Source organism: Vombatus ursinus, unplaced genomic scaffold (genome assembly GCF_900497805.2).
Source record: "Vombatus ursinus unplaced genomic scaffold, bare-nosed wombat genome assembly UNPS02003292.1, whole genome shotgun sequence".
Lineage (NCBI taxonomy): Eukaryota > Metazoa > Chordata > Mammalia > Diprotodontia > Vombatidae > Vombatus > Vombatus ursinus.
In genome coordinates, this window is record NW_020943070.1 from 9557916 (window position 1) to 9571172 (window position 13257).

The 13257-nt window shown below is 43.9% G+C and overlaps 1 protein-coding gene across 2 annotated transcripts in view; it reads left to right on the plus strand.

Annotated features, from left to right (window-relative positions):
• The window catches only part of CRY1 (cryptochrome circadian regulator 1), a 52703-nt gene that overhangs the window by 24009 nt on the left and 15437 nt on the right, over positions 1–13257 (plus strand). For both annotated transcript variants that reach the window (XM_027873158.1, XM_027873165.1), the window contains exon 2: positions 10557–10665. In XM_027873158.1, coding sequence (XP_027728959.1) covers positions 10557–10665 — 109 coding nt within the window. The remainder of the gene's footprint in view (positions 1–10556; positions 10666–13257) is intronic.

The following is a 13257-nucleotide window of genomic DNA, read 5'->3' on the forward strand; positions in this document are numbered from 1 at the left end:
TCTTTTCTTGACTTTTATAGACAGAACTGAAAATCCTAGTTACATAAAACTGTTCTAGCACAAGAGAGAAAGTAGGTCATTGTGACGGGGAATAAACCAAGCCGCCCACTGGTTGCTAGAGCAACGACCTACTTTAAGAAACTATTTCTGTTGATTCATATTGAAATGTTCTTTTTGGAAATTGTATAAGGAAGCTAACCTTGTGTAGTTTTTTCCTAAGCGCAATATTGATGTTGAGGTTAGGGGAGAGGGGGCAGAGGGAAGGGACTCAGGAATGTTTGAGGTGCTTGAAGGAGATGGATCCATTTTGTCATCCAAACCTCATCAGACTGCTTTGATTCGGTACAGTCACACGATATAATTAAATAGTATGAGAATTGTGCTTCCATAGAAATAGGGCTGTTATGTCAGGGCATGTATTGTAGTGTGGACTACCAAGTGGTCTATTTAAAAACCAGCCTATTGCACATGAGGACAACAACCTAGCAAACTGGGGACAGGTGTGATAGCTCAGCCGAACTGGAGAACATCCAAGTACACACACCTATTTACAGTGTATATTTGATCAAGGTTATTTCTGGTACACGTTGAATTATCCAGAAGTCACAATTTCTGAGAGATTAACAAACCTGAGCCCTTCTCAGTTTGAGAGAAAAGATAAAGAGCCCATCTCCATTAATGCTTGGGTTTTGCTGGTGTGTTGTAATTAACTAGTATTAGAGAGACCTCATTTCTTTTTTGGGGGGGGTGGAGGGGTGGTGAGGCAATTGGGGTTAAGTGACTTGCCCAGGGTCACACAGCTAGTAAGTGTCAGGTGTCTGAGGTCGGATTTGAACTCAGATCCTCCTGACTCCCAAGGTCAGAGTCTATCCACTGCCCCAGCTAGCCGCCCCAAGAGAGATCTCATTTCTATCAATATTTGATTGGTACTCCGGTTAACTTTGGGAATGTTGTAAGCTTTGAGAGTTTAATTTTATGAAAATTCACTTGTGATTACTATTGGGAGAAAAAAATTATCTGTAGGATAAATTGTGATCCTTAGTTCTGAGACCCTGAGAAAGTTAGGAACAGGAATCTAAGAATGGTACAAAACTCATCTTTGCTATGATGTTACTGCATTGGTGAATCAGCTAAACTAAACTATTAAGAGGTTATCAATTTAAATTATAAGGATCTAATTTATTTACTTAGAAAATTAAAATAGAACACTAATGAAAATCTTCATTCTGGTAAAACTGAAACTTCAAACTTCAAAATTCAGCTATGATGTATGAATGGCTTTGAGCTGAGAGACTGCCTCTCTGTTCATCTGTCCCACTGAACCAGGTGGTGCACAGGCATCTCAGACTCAGTAGGTCAAAAAGAGGACTGTCTCTCCACCCCCACCCCCTTAATGGCTGAGGACATTACCAGATTCGAGGCATGGGTCACTCTTCTTTGAGTGGCCACACTTCCTCACACGCCCTCCTCCCATCTCCAGCCATAGAATTTGAGAGTTGGTAGAGACCTTAGCAGCCTCACAAGAAAGGTGTCCCCACTGTAACATCCAGTGTTCATCAGCCTCTCCTAGAAGACCCCCAAGGGGGAGGGACTTAGCACCTCTCTATGTCTCTTGATATAGAAGATCTGAGTTCTAATCCAGCCTTTGGTGCATACTAGCTCTGTGACCCTGGGCACATCACTGAACTTGTTTGCCTCAGTTTCCTCAACTGTAAAATGATGATAATAACAGTGCCTAACCCCCAGTGTTGTTCTGAGGATAAAATGAGATGCTATTTGCAAAAAGTGCTTAGTACAGTGCCAAGCACATAGTAGGCATTATATAAATGCTTATTCCTTCCCTCTACTCTGCAAGGGGCCAAGACCAAACTGGCTTTCTTGCACCTTTCCTCCATTGCTCTTGGGTCTGTCCTGAGGAGCCAAACAGAATATATACTGGCCGCACGCAGACCTTCTGCCAGCTGTACGCCGGTACCCACTCCTTCTATAAGGAGCACACTACCAGAGTCATACTCACTCCCGAGTCTTCGGTCCTCAGCCGGATCAACACACAGAGACAAGCCATCGGGAGGCGCCAACACCAGAGCTTTATTCAGAGGCCAACACAGCAAGCCATCATAGCAAGCCCAAGCAGCAAGGCCAGAGCAACAGGGCAGGAGCCAGGAGAGCGCGCGTGTGATCTGACCACGCTTGTTCCTAAAAACCTACCTAGCCCCTCCTCCCCAGCCCGCTTACTAGCCAATGATTGTAGGGTCAGATACCGGAAGGGGCTGTCTGAGTTTAGCACACCAAGGGGGAGGGAGTGACGTAGGAGGCTAGGACCGGATATAGGAAGGAGGGGTCTGGGATTAGCGCATAGACAGAGTACGTGACCTAGGAAGTCAGACTCAGACACTGGGAGGAGGGGTCTGGGTCAGTGCTGCACAAAGGGACCCAGGAAGTCAGGAAGGTCACAAGAGGCGTCTGGGGATGACGTTGCATATAGGGAGGGGACTAAGCAAAGGGAACTCAGTCCTCTGCCGTCCCACTCCCACGTGGCACCGCCCCTTGCCTCAGGAGCTCCTCCGTATCCAGCCCATCCCAGTTCACCACGACTCTGCCTACCACAACCCCTGCCTCGACTTCCAAAATACCCAGATCTTACCCTACTCTTGCCACAGCGCCCAACCTGGTAGCTGCCAACATCAGACAGTCCCTCACAAGAATAAGTCTAGTCTTTCTTCCAAGCCCTTCCAATGGAGAAAGACAGCCACTGTCTCCCGTGTGTGTGTGTGTGTGTGTCCAGTTTCCACCCATAGCAGAGCATAATAAGCTCCTGGAAGGTCGAGGCTGTTTCCTCACCATCTTTCTATTCCCAGTGCCTGGCATGGTGTAAGTAGTTAATAAATCTTGTTGAGATGCATATGTGTGCATGATTAAGGATTTATCCAGAGTCTGCCTATAAATCTGAGCAGGATAGGAGAGCAACTTTGTCTCCATCTAATTTATTGATGCTTCCTAAACTATCCATAAGAAGGAATACCACTGAAATCTTTTTATTCCTTCCCCTTGGATTTATTGGCTTACTCTGTATCACAGTTTGGTGACTGTGTAATTTGTCCCTGGAAAACCCAACCCAGGGTTATCTTTTCTGTGAGCAGAGAAGCCATGTAGGGTGCCTGTGTCATCTGTCTGGGAAGGGTAACTCACTCAAGCATTTAAGTCCTGTTATGTGCTCGGCAGCGGTAGGGATACACATGCAAAGACTCCCTACTCTGCCGGGGCTTGTGTTTTAACGGGAGAGACAACTTGTATGTATGTAACATAAGGAGAATCCATCAGCAGTATTGATTAAGTGTCTGCTGAAGACCAGGCATAGTGCTGGTGCTGGAGGTCAATAGGAGGATTTGAGAGGAGAGAGTGCTAGTATTTGGGAGGATCAGGACAGGCTTCTTGGAGTGGTGCTAGTCTGAAGGACTGCTGAAGGAGTCTATGGAGAGGGAAGTCTAGGAGGTGGAAGTGAGAAAGGGAAGGGAGACAGGAGATTGAGTATCATGTATGAGGAATAAGAAGATGACTAGAAAGACAAGCATGGGGGAGGGGTCAGTATCTAGTGAGGCTGGACCAGGTTCTGTAGGGTTTTGAACGCTAAGTGGGCAGCAATATGGAAAGACGGTGGAGCTGGATTGAGTAGGGAAAGTCAGGTGTGTGCTTGAGGAAAAATCCCTTTGGCATTTGTGTGAAGGATAGAATTAAGTGGGGAGAGATTAGAGGTGGGGAGACAAGTTAGAAAGCTATTCCAATAGCCTGAGTGAGAGGAGTTGAAGGCCTGGAATTAAGGCACAGCTGTGTGAGTGTGGAGAAGGAGTCAGATGCAAAAGAGGTTGTGGAGGTAGAAAGAACAAGGTTTGCCACTGATTTCACATTTGGGCAGAGGGAGAGAGTAGGTAAGGATAATACTGAGATCACAGACCCAGGAGATTGGTATGGTAGTGGTGCCTTGACAGAAACAGGGAAGTGTGAAAGAGAGGAGGATTTAGCTAAGGGGAAAGATAATGAGTTCTGTTTTGGACATGTTGAGTTTATGATGTCTACCAGACATCCAGTTAGAGATGTCTGAAAGTCTGTTGGAGATGCGAGACTAGAGGTTGGCAGAACACTTAAGGCTGGCTAGGTGGATTTGAGAATCATCAGCATAGAGATGGTCATGAAATCAGTGAGATCACCAAGTGAAGTAATATTGGGGGAGAAGAGAAGGGGGCTCAGATCAGAGCCCAGCGAGATGCCCACCGTTAGTGGATATGACCTGGGGGAGGATCCAGCAAAGGAAGACTGAGGAGGAGAAGAGGTCTTCTAGGTAGGAGGATCCTGAACCAGAAGAGAGTTAGGCTTAGAGAGAAGAGGATGACTAAATGTGTCAGAGGCTACAGAGAGGTCAAGAAGAATGAGGCTACTGGGTTCGACAGTTAGAGGCTCATTGGCATCTTGGGAGAGAGCAATTTCAGTGGAATGATGAGATCAGAATGCAGATTCCAGGGCAGGGGTAAAGTAGAAAGGGAGAGAAGAGGAAGTGGAGGCTCCTACTGCAGATGGCCTTCTCAAGGAGCTTAACCACACAGGAAGAAGAGATATAGGAGCTTACTTAGCAGGGCTGGAAGGATCATGTGGGGAGGGTGAGGATGCGGAGACGTGGGCATGTTTGTAGGCAGTGAGGAACCAGCCAGACTGAGAGAGGGTGAAAAGAAGTGAGAGAGCTGGAATGCTAGAGGAGACAGGAGTGAAGGAGAGAAAGTAGCAGAAGGTATCTGGTGTGAGATGAGGAAGAGGTGAGAAGAGCAAATGGCTTCAGTTTTTCTGTAAAATATGAGGCAAAGTTCTCAGCTGAGACAATAGGGCAGCCATGGAAGGTTTGAAGAGGAATGAAGACATTTGGAAGTCTCTGTGGAGAGTGGGATAGCGAGTTGATAAGGGAGGTCTAATAAAATTGCCAAGCAGCAGTGAGGGCCCAATTGAGGTGGTGTAACAGATTTGTAGTAGACCCAGTCAGAATGGTTGTGTGATTTTCTCCTCCTTTCAGCCACATGTGTGTAGAAGCGAAGGTGGTGGGTGGTGGGGGTGACCCAAGGCTGAGACTTGGCAGGGTGCAATTGATGATATGATGAGGGCCAAAGACTCAAGAACAGGGCAGTGTAGAGCTGAACTGGTTCACCAAGGGGTCAAGTTGGGGAAAAGAAGAGAGAGTGGCTAGAGCAGGGATGACGGCCTGGGAGAGAACCGAGGGGTTAGAGACTAAAGGTCACCATGTAGACAAAGAGTTGTTTAGTAATTTTTCAGTTGTGTCCAACTGTCCATGACCCTGTTTGGGGTTTTCTTGGCAAAGATACTGGGGTGGTTTGCCATTTCCTTCTCCAGCTCATTTTACAGATGAGGAAACTTAGTCAAACAGGGTGAAGTGACTTGCCTGGGGTCACACAGCTAGGAAGTATCTGAGGCTGGATTTGAACTGAGGAAGGTGAGTCTTTCAGACTCCAGGCCCAGTGCTCTATTCACTGTGCCACCTAGCTGCCCACATGGACAGAGGAGGGTTTGGTAAAGAGAGACTGAGATAGAGGTGGAAAAGCTGCAGATAAAAGCCTGGTCAGATAAGGGGATTTCAGAGTTTTTGAACATAGAGTTGGTGCATTTGTGGTTGATCTGTGGGTGTGGTCTGTGACCATCTTTGTGGCCAAGGTAGGAAGGGTAGATCATGAGAAGTGAGTAGGGTGTGGCATAGTGTGTGCTGAAGCCCCCCAGGATGGGGGGCAAAGATCATGAGCCAGATGCTGAGCTTGCTGAGGAGGGGAGAGGGGTGTCTTGGAGGTCTGCAGAGAATAGCTTCCAGGATTTTGGTGGGGAGCACATGGCCCTCCGAGGAGAGGCTATCGAGTGACAGGGGTAGGTGGAGAACCTAGAAGAGGCCGCAAGGAGCAAGTATTCCAAATGCCCCTTCCCCCACTGATCAGAGAGGAAGGAGGGAAGGGGCAGCCAGTGTTGGAAAGGGTGGCCAGCAGGGCCGTGTCAGGAGGGGAGCCAGGTCAATGACTGCCTCGAGATGGAAGGAGCCAAAGAGGAAAATGGACTCCTTCCCCAGGGCTCAACTTTACCCCAGCTTCGCTGTGCCCTTGATCAGAGTTCCCAATCTCTCCTCCCAAGTGCTTCCTCCTTCTCCTTTCTGGCCATCCATCCATGCCACTCCTCTGTGCACTCAGGCTTTGTCTAGCCCACCACTCCCTGAAACGTCCAGTGACTGATGTTGTGTTTGCTTTTGTTGGTCCAGACCCGTGATTTCACTGGTGTAAAGAACCTCCCCCTGCCAGTGCAGATTGGTGCCTGCAACAGAACGTGAGCTCCAGTTTGCCTGACTCCAGCACTGTGTCCTTAAACCACTCTGCCTCTCCATGAATGGCTTCTTAATGGCCTCTTTCTATGACCTCCTCTGCATTCTCATCCTCCTGGCCTTTCTGCCTGCATCACCCACCTTCCTCCTTTGACTTCAGCCCACTTTTCCCCTCCGAGACTTCCTTCTCCCTAAACATGGGCATCTCTACCAACCTGCCCTGGCTCACTTCAGCCTACACTGGTGTTTCCCGTCTCTGTGCTCTCTGCTGTCAGTGGTGATCTCACCTGCTTTCAGGTTTTTGCAATTGGCTTCCATGTTTTTATACTCAGACTTAATCTCTCCATTGATGCCCAGCCTCACATCTCCAACTGCTGGATGGAATTATTTTATTTATTTATTTTTATTAATTTATTTTGATTTATCTACAATCACTTCTATAAGCTTATGAGTTTTAAATTCTCTCCCCCTCCTTCCCGCTTCCCTCCCCAAGACTATAGGCTATACATATACATTCCTGTTAAACATATTTTCACATTAGTGATGTAAGGAAGAATCAGAACCAATAGAGGAACCACCAGAAAGAGGAAATAAAACAAAACAGAAGAAAAAAAATAGCAAATAGTCTGCTTCAATCTGCATTCAAACTTAGTTTTTTCTTTGGATGTCGATAATATTTTCCATCATGAGACTTTTGGAGATGTCTTAGATCCTTGCATCGCCAAGAAGATCTAAGTCTATCAACGTTAGTCATCACACAACGTGGCTGTTAATGTGTACAACATTCTCCTGGTTCTGCTCACTTCACTCAGCATCAGTCCATACAAGTCTTTCCAGGTTTTTCTGAAGTCCACCTGCTCATCATTTCTTATAGCACAATAGTATTCCATTACATTCTCTACCACAACTTGTTCAGCCATTCCCCAATGGATGGGCATCCTCTCAATTTCCAATTCTTTGCCACCACAAAAAGAACTGCTATAAATATTTTTGTACATGTGGGTCCTTTTCCCATTTGTATTATCTCTTTGGGACACAGACCTAGGAGTGCTATTGCTGAGTCAAAGGGTATGCACGTTTTTATAGCCCTTTGGGCATAGTTCCAAATTATTCTCCAGAATGATTGGATCAGTTCACAACTCCACCAACAATGCGTTAGTATTCCAGTTTTCCCACATCTTCTCCGCCATTTACCATTTTCCTGTTTTGTCATGTTGGCCAATCTAGGTGTGATGTGATATCTCTGAGTTGTTTTGATTTGCATTTCTCTAGTCAATAGTGTGGATGGAATAATTTTTGTCATAAGGAAGAGCAACAGCCAGCTGATAACTGTAGTTCTGTTCTTAATTCTGTGTTGAAGATTATGGCTTAAGAAAAGGTTCAAGATGAGGAGAACGAGGCTTGAGGCTTTATTACTTGCTGCAGTGAAGCTGAAGGTACAAAATCTAATCCTTTTTTTATTTGCTAATATGTTGTAAAGAAGGAGCATATTTGACAATAGATGGGGAGATTCTGACCCTTTGGTTCTGGCTCTAAGATCCGTGCCCCTGTGACTCAAACACATGCTCACTAATAGCTGGCCTGCCTGTGGTTCCCCAAGGTGGATCTTTCATAGCAACCCTCAGTGCTGCTTCCATGTCAGGACTTTTCTTCCAGATGGACACCAATGGTCTGGCCGCTGTCACTCAGGTGTGTGTTGAGTGGGACCAGCCACAGAAAATTCTAAAGTTGCAAAACCACTTCGGTTGTAACCTTCCTTTCCGCCTGCACATTGTGTAGGAGTGCCAGGTGTGAAGGTGGCGAGGACGCTCATTTGGCTGTTACCAGCATGAAGGCACAGTGGTTCATTAACCCTGGTCTTTGTCTCTCCCCTTTTGCCTTCCTAGTATTTGCCTTTTTTTTTTTTAAACTGTTTCTCCCTAAGGGTACTAAAGCCACCTGTTTGTGTGACAACTTTGGTGAGGAAAGAAATGTCAGTAATGGCCAAAAAGAAGTGCCAAGATTGGCCTGCCCTTGCTAGTTAATAGTTGGGAGGATAATTCAGCAAGCCAGTTTGCTGATCATTCCACTTTTTAACTCTCGGTTTTATTTGCTTCAAAGTCATTAAAAGTGTTGCTGCCAAATAAGCAAAACCTTCTTTTGAAATGGGTCTTTATTTATTGCCATGTTTTACTGCCAGCAATCAAGGTTATGAATAATTATATAGAATGTAGATGCTTTGATGTTGCTGTTGAAAAGCATCACTTTCCCCCAGAAGTGATAGGAGGTTCAGGGAATCCCCTACACATCCCATGGGAGAAGAGATGAATGAAATATGAAGCCAAAGGTATTTTTTTAATACTCTTTAAGGGGAAAAAAAAAAAACAACCACGGAATGAGCAGGCTGAAATATGGGTGTATCTAATGTACTCATTTGTATCGAGACACTCCTGCTCCCTGAGAGAGGAATGTGCCCACCCCTCTAAGATAGCTTCCAAATCAGGATGAGGAAACACATATCCCCAGACACATGTTTATGAAGAACCAGGAGGTTCTTTTAGGAAATTGGCTTCAGAGGGGGCTGGAGAGAACAGTCTTCTAACAGCCTTCAGATCAGTACAGGGTCTAGAGAAAGGAAATAAAATCAATGAAATCGGGGGACTAGATCCCAAGGTGCTTTGATAGAAGTGGGTTGGTAGAAGGAATTTCCATGAATTCACAAATATAATCGCTGTATCTGTCTGTCTAGGAAGTAATGGTGGTGACCCTGGATGCCCTTGCTTTCCTGCGGGTATTGTTGGAAAGGCCTAGAGCATTTTTCCATTGTAGTTAATGCTAGCTCTTAGTTTTAGAGAGAGTATCATATAAGGAAAGGTTGGTTTATTTTAGACCTTTTTTTTAACATTGGTCATTGGTGGAATGCCTCATGTTTTTACAATTGCAGGTGCAAGTTGTCTCCTTTCTAAACAGCTATTGAATATGGTAGCCATGTTCCATTACTGCCTGGAGGCGACAAAGAAACCTGAAGTATAGCAGCATTAGTAACATTTTGTTTAAAGTGTCCACAGTCCTGCCTTGTGTATGAAGCCTTCTCTGACTACCTTAGCCCCTGCAGCTACTTCCCTTCTCTAAACTCCTATTACGAGTAATACTTCACTGTTCTCTAGTTATTTCATGTGTGTTAGGCTTGTTTTTCTAGTTTAGGGGCAGCTCTCTCAGTGGAGGGATTGCCATGCCTGGAGTCAGGAAGACCTGAGTTTAAATCCAACAGGTGCTTATTAGCTGGTGACCTGGGCAAGTTATTTAACCTCTGTTTGCCCATCTGTAAAACAGGGACTAATAGCTCCTACCTTGTCGGGTTGTTGTGGGGATCCAATGAGTGTTTAGCACAGTGCCTAGCACATAATAGGCTATAAATGGTAGCTGTTATTAGATTATAAACCCCTTAAGGGCGGGGACCGTGTTTCATGCTTTGGTGTCTCCCACAACACCTGCACTCTGGACAGAGTAACCAGCAAGTACTCATTTGATAAGTACTTATTTCATCAGTTGATAGATTTTGTAATGAATAATTTTGCTAGACAAATATATGGAATCCTTGGCCATAAATAGGAGGCCACAAGTCTTTTCCAGTAGAAGAAGTGCTTGACTTTCATGACAGGCTATCCATGCATATTTATACTGGTTTTATGTTCTACGAATCTGAATTTGATTTTGTTATTTGGGGTTGTTTTACTGAAGTTATATGTTGACAAATTAAACTTTTGTGATTATTCTTTAAATGCTGTATTGAGAACTTTCAATCTCTACCTTCCACTTATATAAAATTTTAGAAATCCTTTATAATTCTGAGTGCTTTGCCATAGTTTTAATAATAATAGCTGACTTGTACGTAGAGCTTCAAGGTTTGCAAAACACTTTACACATATCTCATTTGAGTCTCATGACAACCCTAGGAAGAAGCTATTACCTCTATCTTACAGATGAGGAAACTGAGGCTGAGAGAAATTAAGTGACTTACCTAGAGTCACAGAGCTAGTGAGTGCCTGAGGCTGGATTTGAACTCAGATCTTCTTGACTCCAAGTCTACCATTATTTGCCTCTGATTTTTAAGTGAATATGATTTGGGGGGAAAATATGTCAGCTTTTTGTATATTTTGCATTTCTAGATCTCTTGTAATGCAGCATAACTTTTTAAAAATGAATAACTCCTTCTTTCTAGATTTCTGCTACAGTGTCTTGAGGATCTTGATGCCAATCTAAGAAAATTAAATTCTCGTTTGTTTGTCATTCGTGGCCAGCCAGCAGATGTGTTTCCTCGACTTTTCAAGGTATGTTTTAAAACTTTGGACAGACACATTAACATTCTTTACTCTCAGATATGAAAATGTTATACTTGGTGTGTAAATTTTAGCCAAGGACAAAAATTTGGGGAGCAGAAATTGTGTTGGTGAATCTTAATTCATAGGATTTTAGATCATCTAATCTAGTTGCTTTACTTGACTCAAAAGAAAAGCAAGTCCCAGAGAAGTAGTGAATTTCGTTCAGATCACCAGTTTGTTCCTATTAGGATTAAGATTACAACCCAAGTATCCTGACTGTCCTTCTCCCCAGTAACAATAGTAAGTCACATTTGCATAATGCTTTATGGTTTATGAAAACAGTGCAGATTTTGTTATCCTCACCTGACGAATCATGAAACTGAGGTTCACGATTTTCAGCTTCTCTGGGATATACCTCTGATTCTCTTAATTTTCTTATAACTTATTCTTATAAACTTCTTATCACTATTTACCCATTGTTTTTATAATTATTTACCCACCCATGACCTAGTCCTGATCATGGACCCAGGTCATTTTTCTGATCCCAGTGTGGGAGTGGGAGAGGAGTAATTTCTCTCACTGATGACAGAGCCCTTGTTGTGTGTTAAACGGGGTCAGAAGAGCTTCCCTGTTTCTTGCTAAGTAAAATTGAAGATTCGATCTGAACTGGTAGTGGTTTTTCTCCTCTTCCCCCCCACCATTCTTTGTTGCTCCCGACCTTTTTACATGGCCTCCTCAGAAGAATTCAGGCCCTGTTAGTGTGACCATGGCATCTGTTCATGAGCCCTGCTTTCTCTCAGTTACATTGAAGAGTTTCATGTAGAAAGCCAAGCCAGAAATAGTTGTGTGTACATACCCGTGTATGTATGTGTACGCATGGGCCAGTGTATGCAATAAAATTAGGAATAAAAAGCTTTCTATTTGAACTAAAACCAGACTTTAATTGGATTATTTTTGAATTCACTTTTTTTTTTTCCAAAAGTATGATGCATTTAATTGTTTTAAACTCTCAAACTACTATATCAAGTTAGGTAGATCCTGTCTACCATTTGTAAATTGGTTTACTTTCTGCTTATGGGTACGTGCACACACATACACACACACACACACACACACACACACACAGACGCACACACGCACACCATTGTATTAAATTCCCTAATAAGAAATTTGATGTATTCTGTCTACAATAATAGAACTGATTCTTTTTCTGACTATATGTTAGCAAACATAAATACGTAGTTGTAGATTTTTAGGCCCATGAGGCTTTTTATCTCTGATTTCCGCGGTTTGATAATAGTATGAGTTGACCATCCTTTGCCAGTTTACTACTGGATTGAAATACCCAGTAACCAAGGCTGTTATTCTCAGTGGTCTTTGTGTTCCTTAAACGTCCAGAAGTTGGCAATTCCAATTTTAGACCATTTAATACTGCTCTGGAGGTTGCAGGTGTTCACCATGTTCCTACACAGCAGCATCTTGCTAGAGGGCCTATCTCCCCTTGGACTGAACCTCATTTTGCATCTGATCCTGTCTACACCCCATTTATAAAATGGGCTTATAAAGTAAATTTAGATTCTCCTGTTGTCATTTTAATACTTTGTACTCAAGTAGTTTGTTAACTGGATCATCAAAACTAATACCAAAATAAAAGAAAGGATAAAGATAACACAGATGAGTATAGCACCTCCAGCCAAAACTACTTAAACAAACTCTTGATTTTCAAAAATGAGAACCAAACAAAAATAAAGACGTTGACTTTTACCAACATTTCTTAAGTATGTAAGTATCCGTGTGAAAACATACACTTACAGAAGTGTAACCAACGTGAAGCACGGTGGTGGTGAGGAAGCTGAGGGCATGTGGGCACCGCTTCAGCGAGCATAAGCGCCGTATTTGTTAAGCGGAGAACATAGGAGAGCGCCGTTCAGAGCATAAGCCTCTTCCACATTACACAGGAGAATGACCAGAGCCTCCCCTCAAATAAACAAGAGCCATGGTTGAGAGGAAAACAAACCTTAAAAAAACTAGGCGCTTGGCCCAGCAAGCCTATTACCTTGAAAGCATTTGTAGGTAAAACTGGAAGGAGGACAATGAGGAGCAGATCTGCTGGCATTGCTGTCGGAATGTCGGAATCTCTTCCTGTTGTCATTGCTGCTGGCCCCGCCACATGGGGTGGGCGGGGGGGGGGGGGGGTGGGGGAAGAGATGATGAGTTCCATTTTGGACATGTTGATTTTGAGATTGTGATGGGGCATCCAGGTGAAAATGTCCTGCAGGCACTTGGTGATGTGGATTGTAGTCTGAAAAGGAGAATAGATTTGGAAGTCCTCTACATAGAGATGGTAATTGAGGAATCCTTACTTTATGTATGTGTGTGTAATGATGAAAATGGGAAGAAGTATATAAATATAAATGAAATAAAAGGCAGAGAGGCATAGGGGATATAGAATGTCTATAGATTTAGTTTCAGAGTTACAAGACAAGAAATCCCTCTTCTGACATTCTGAACAAGTGGTCACCCATCTTCTGCTTGGAGAGCTCTAGGGAGACAGAACTCACTCCCACCTGAGGCAGCCCATCCATCTTGGGGCATCTCTGG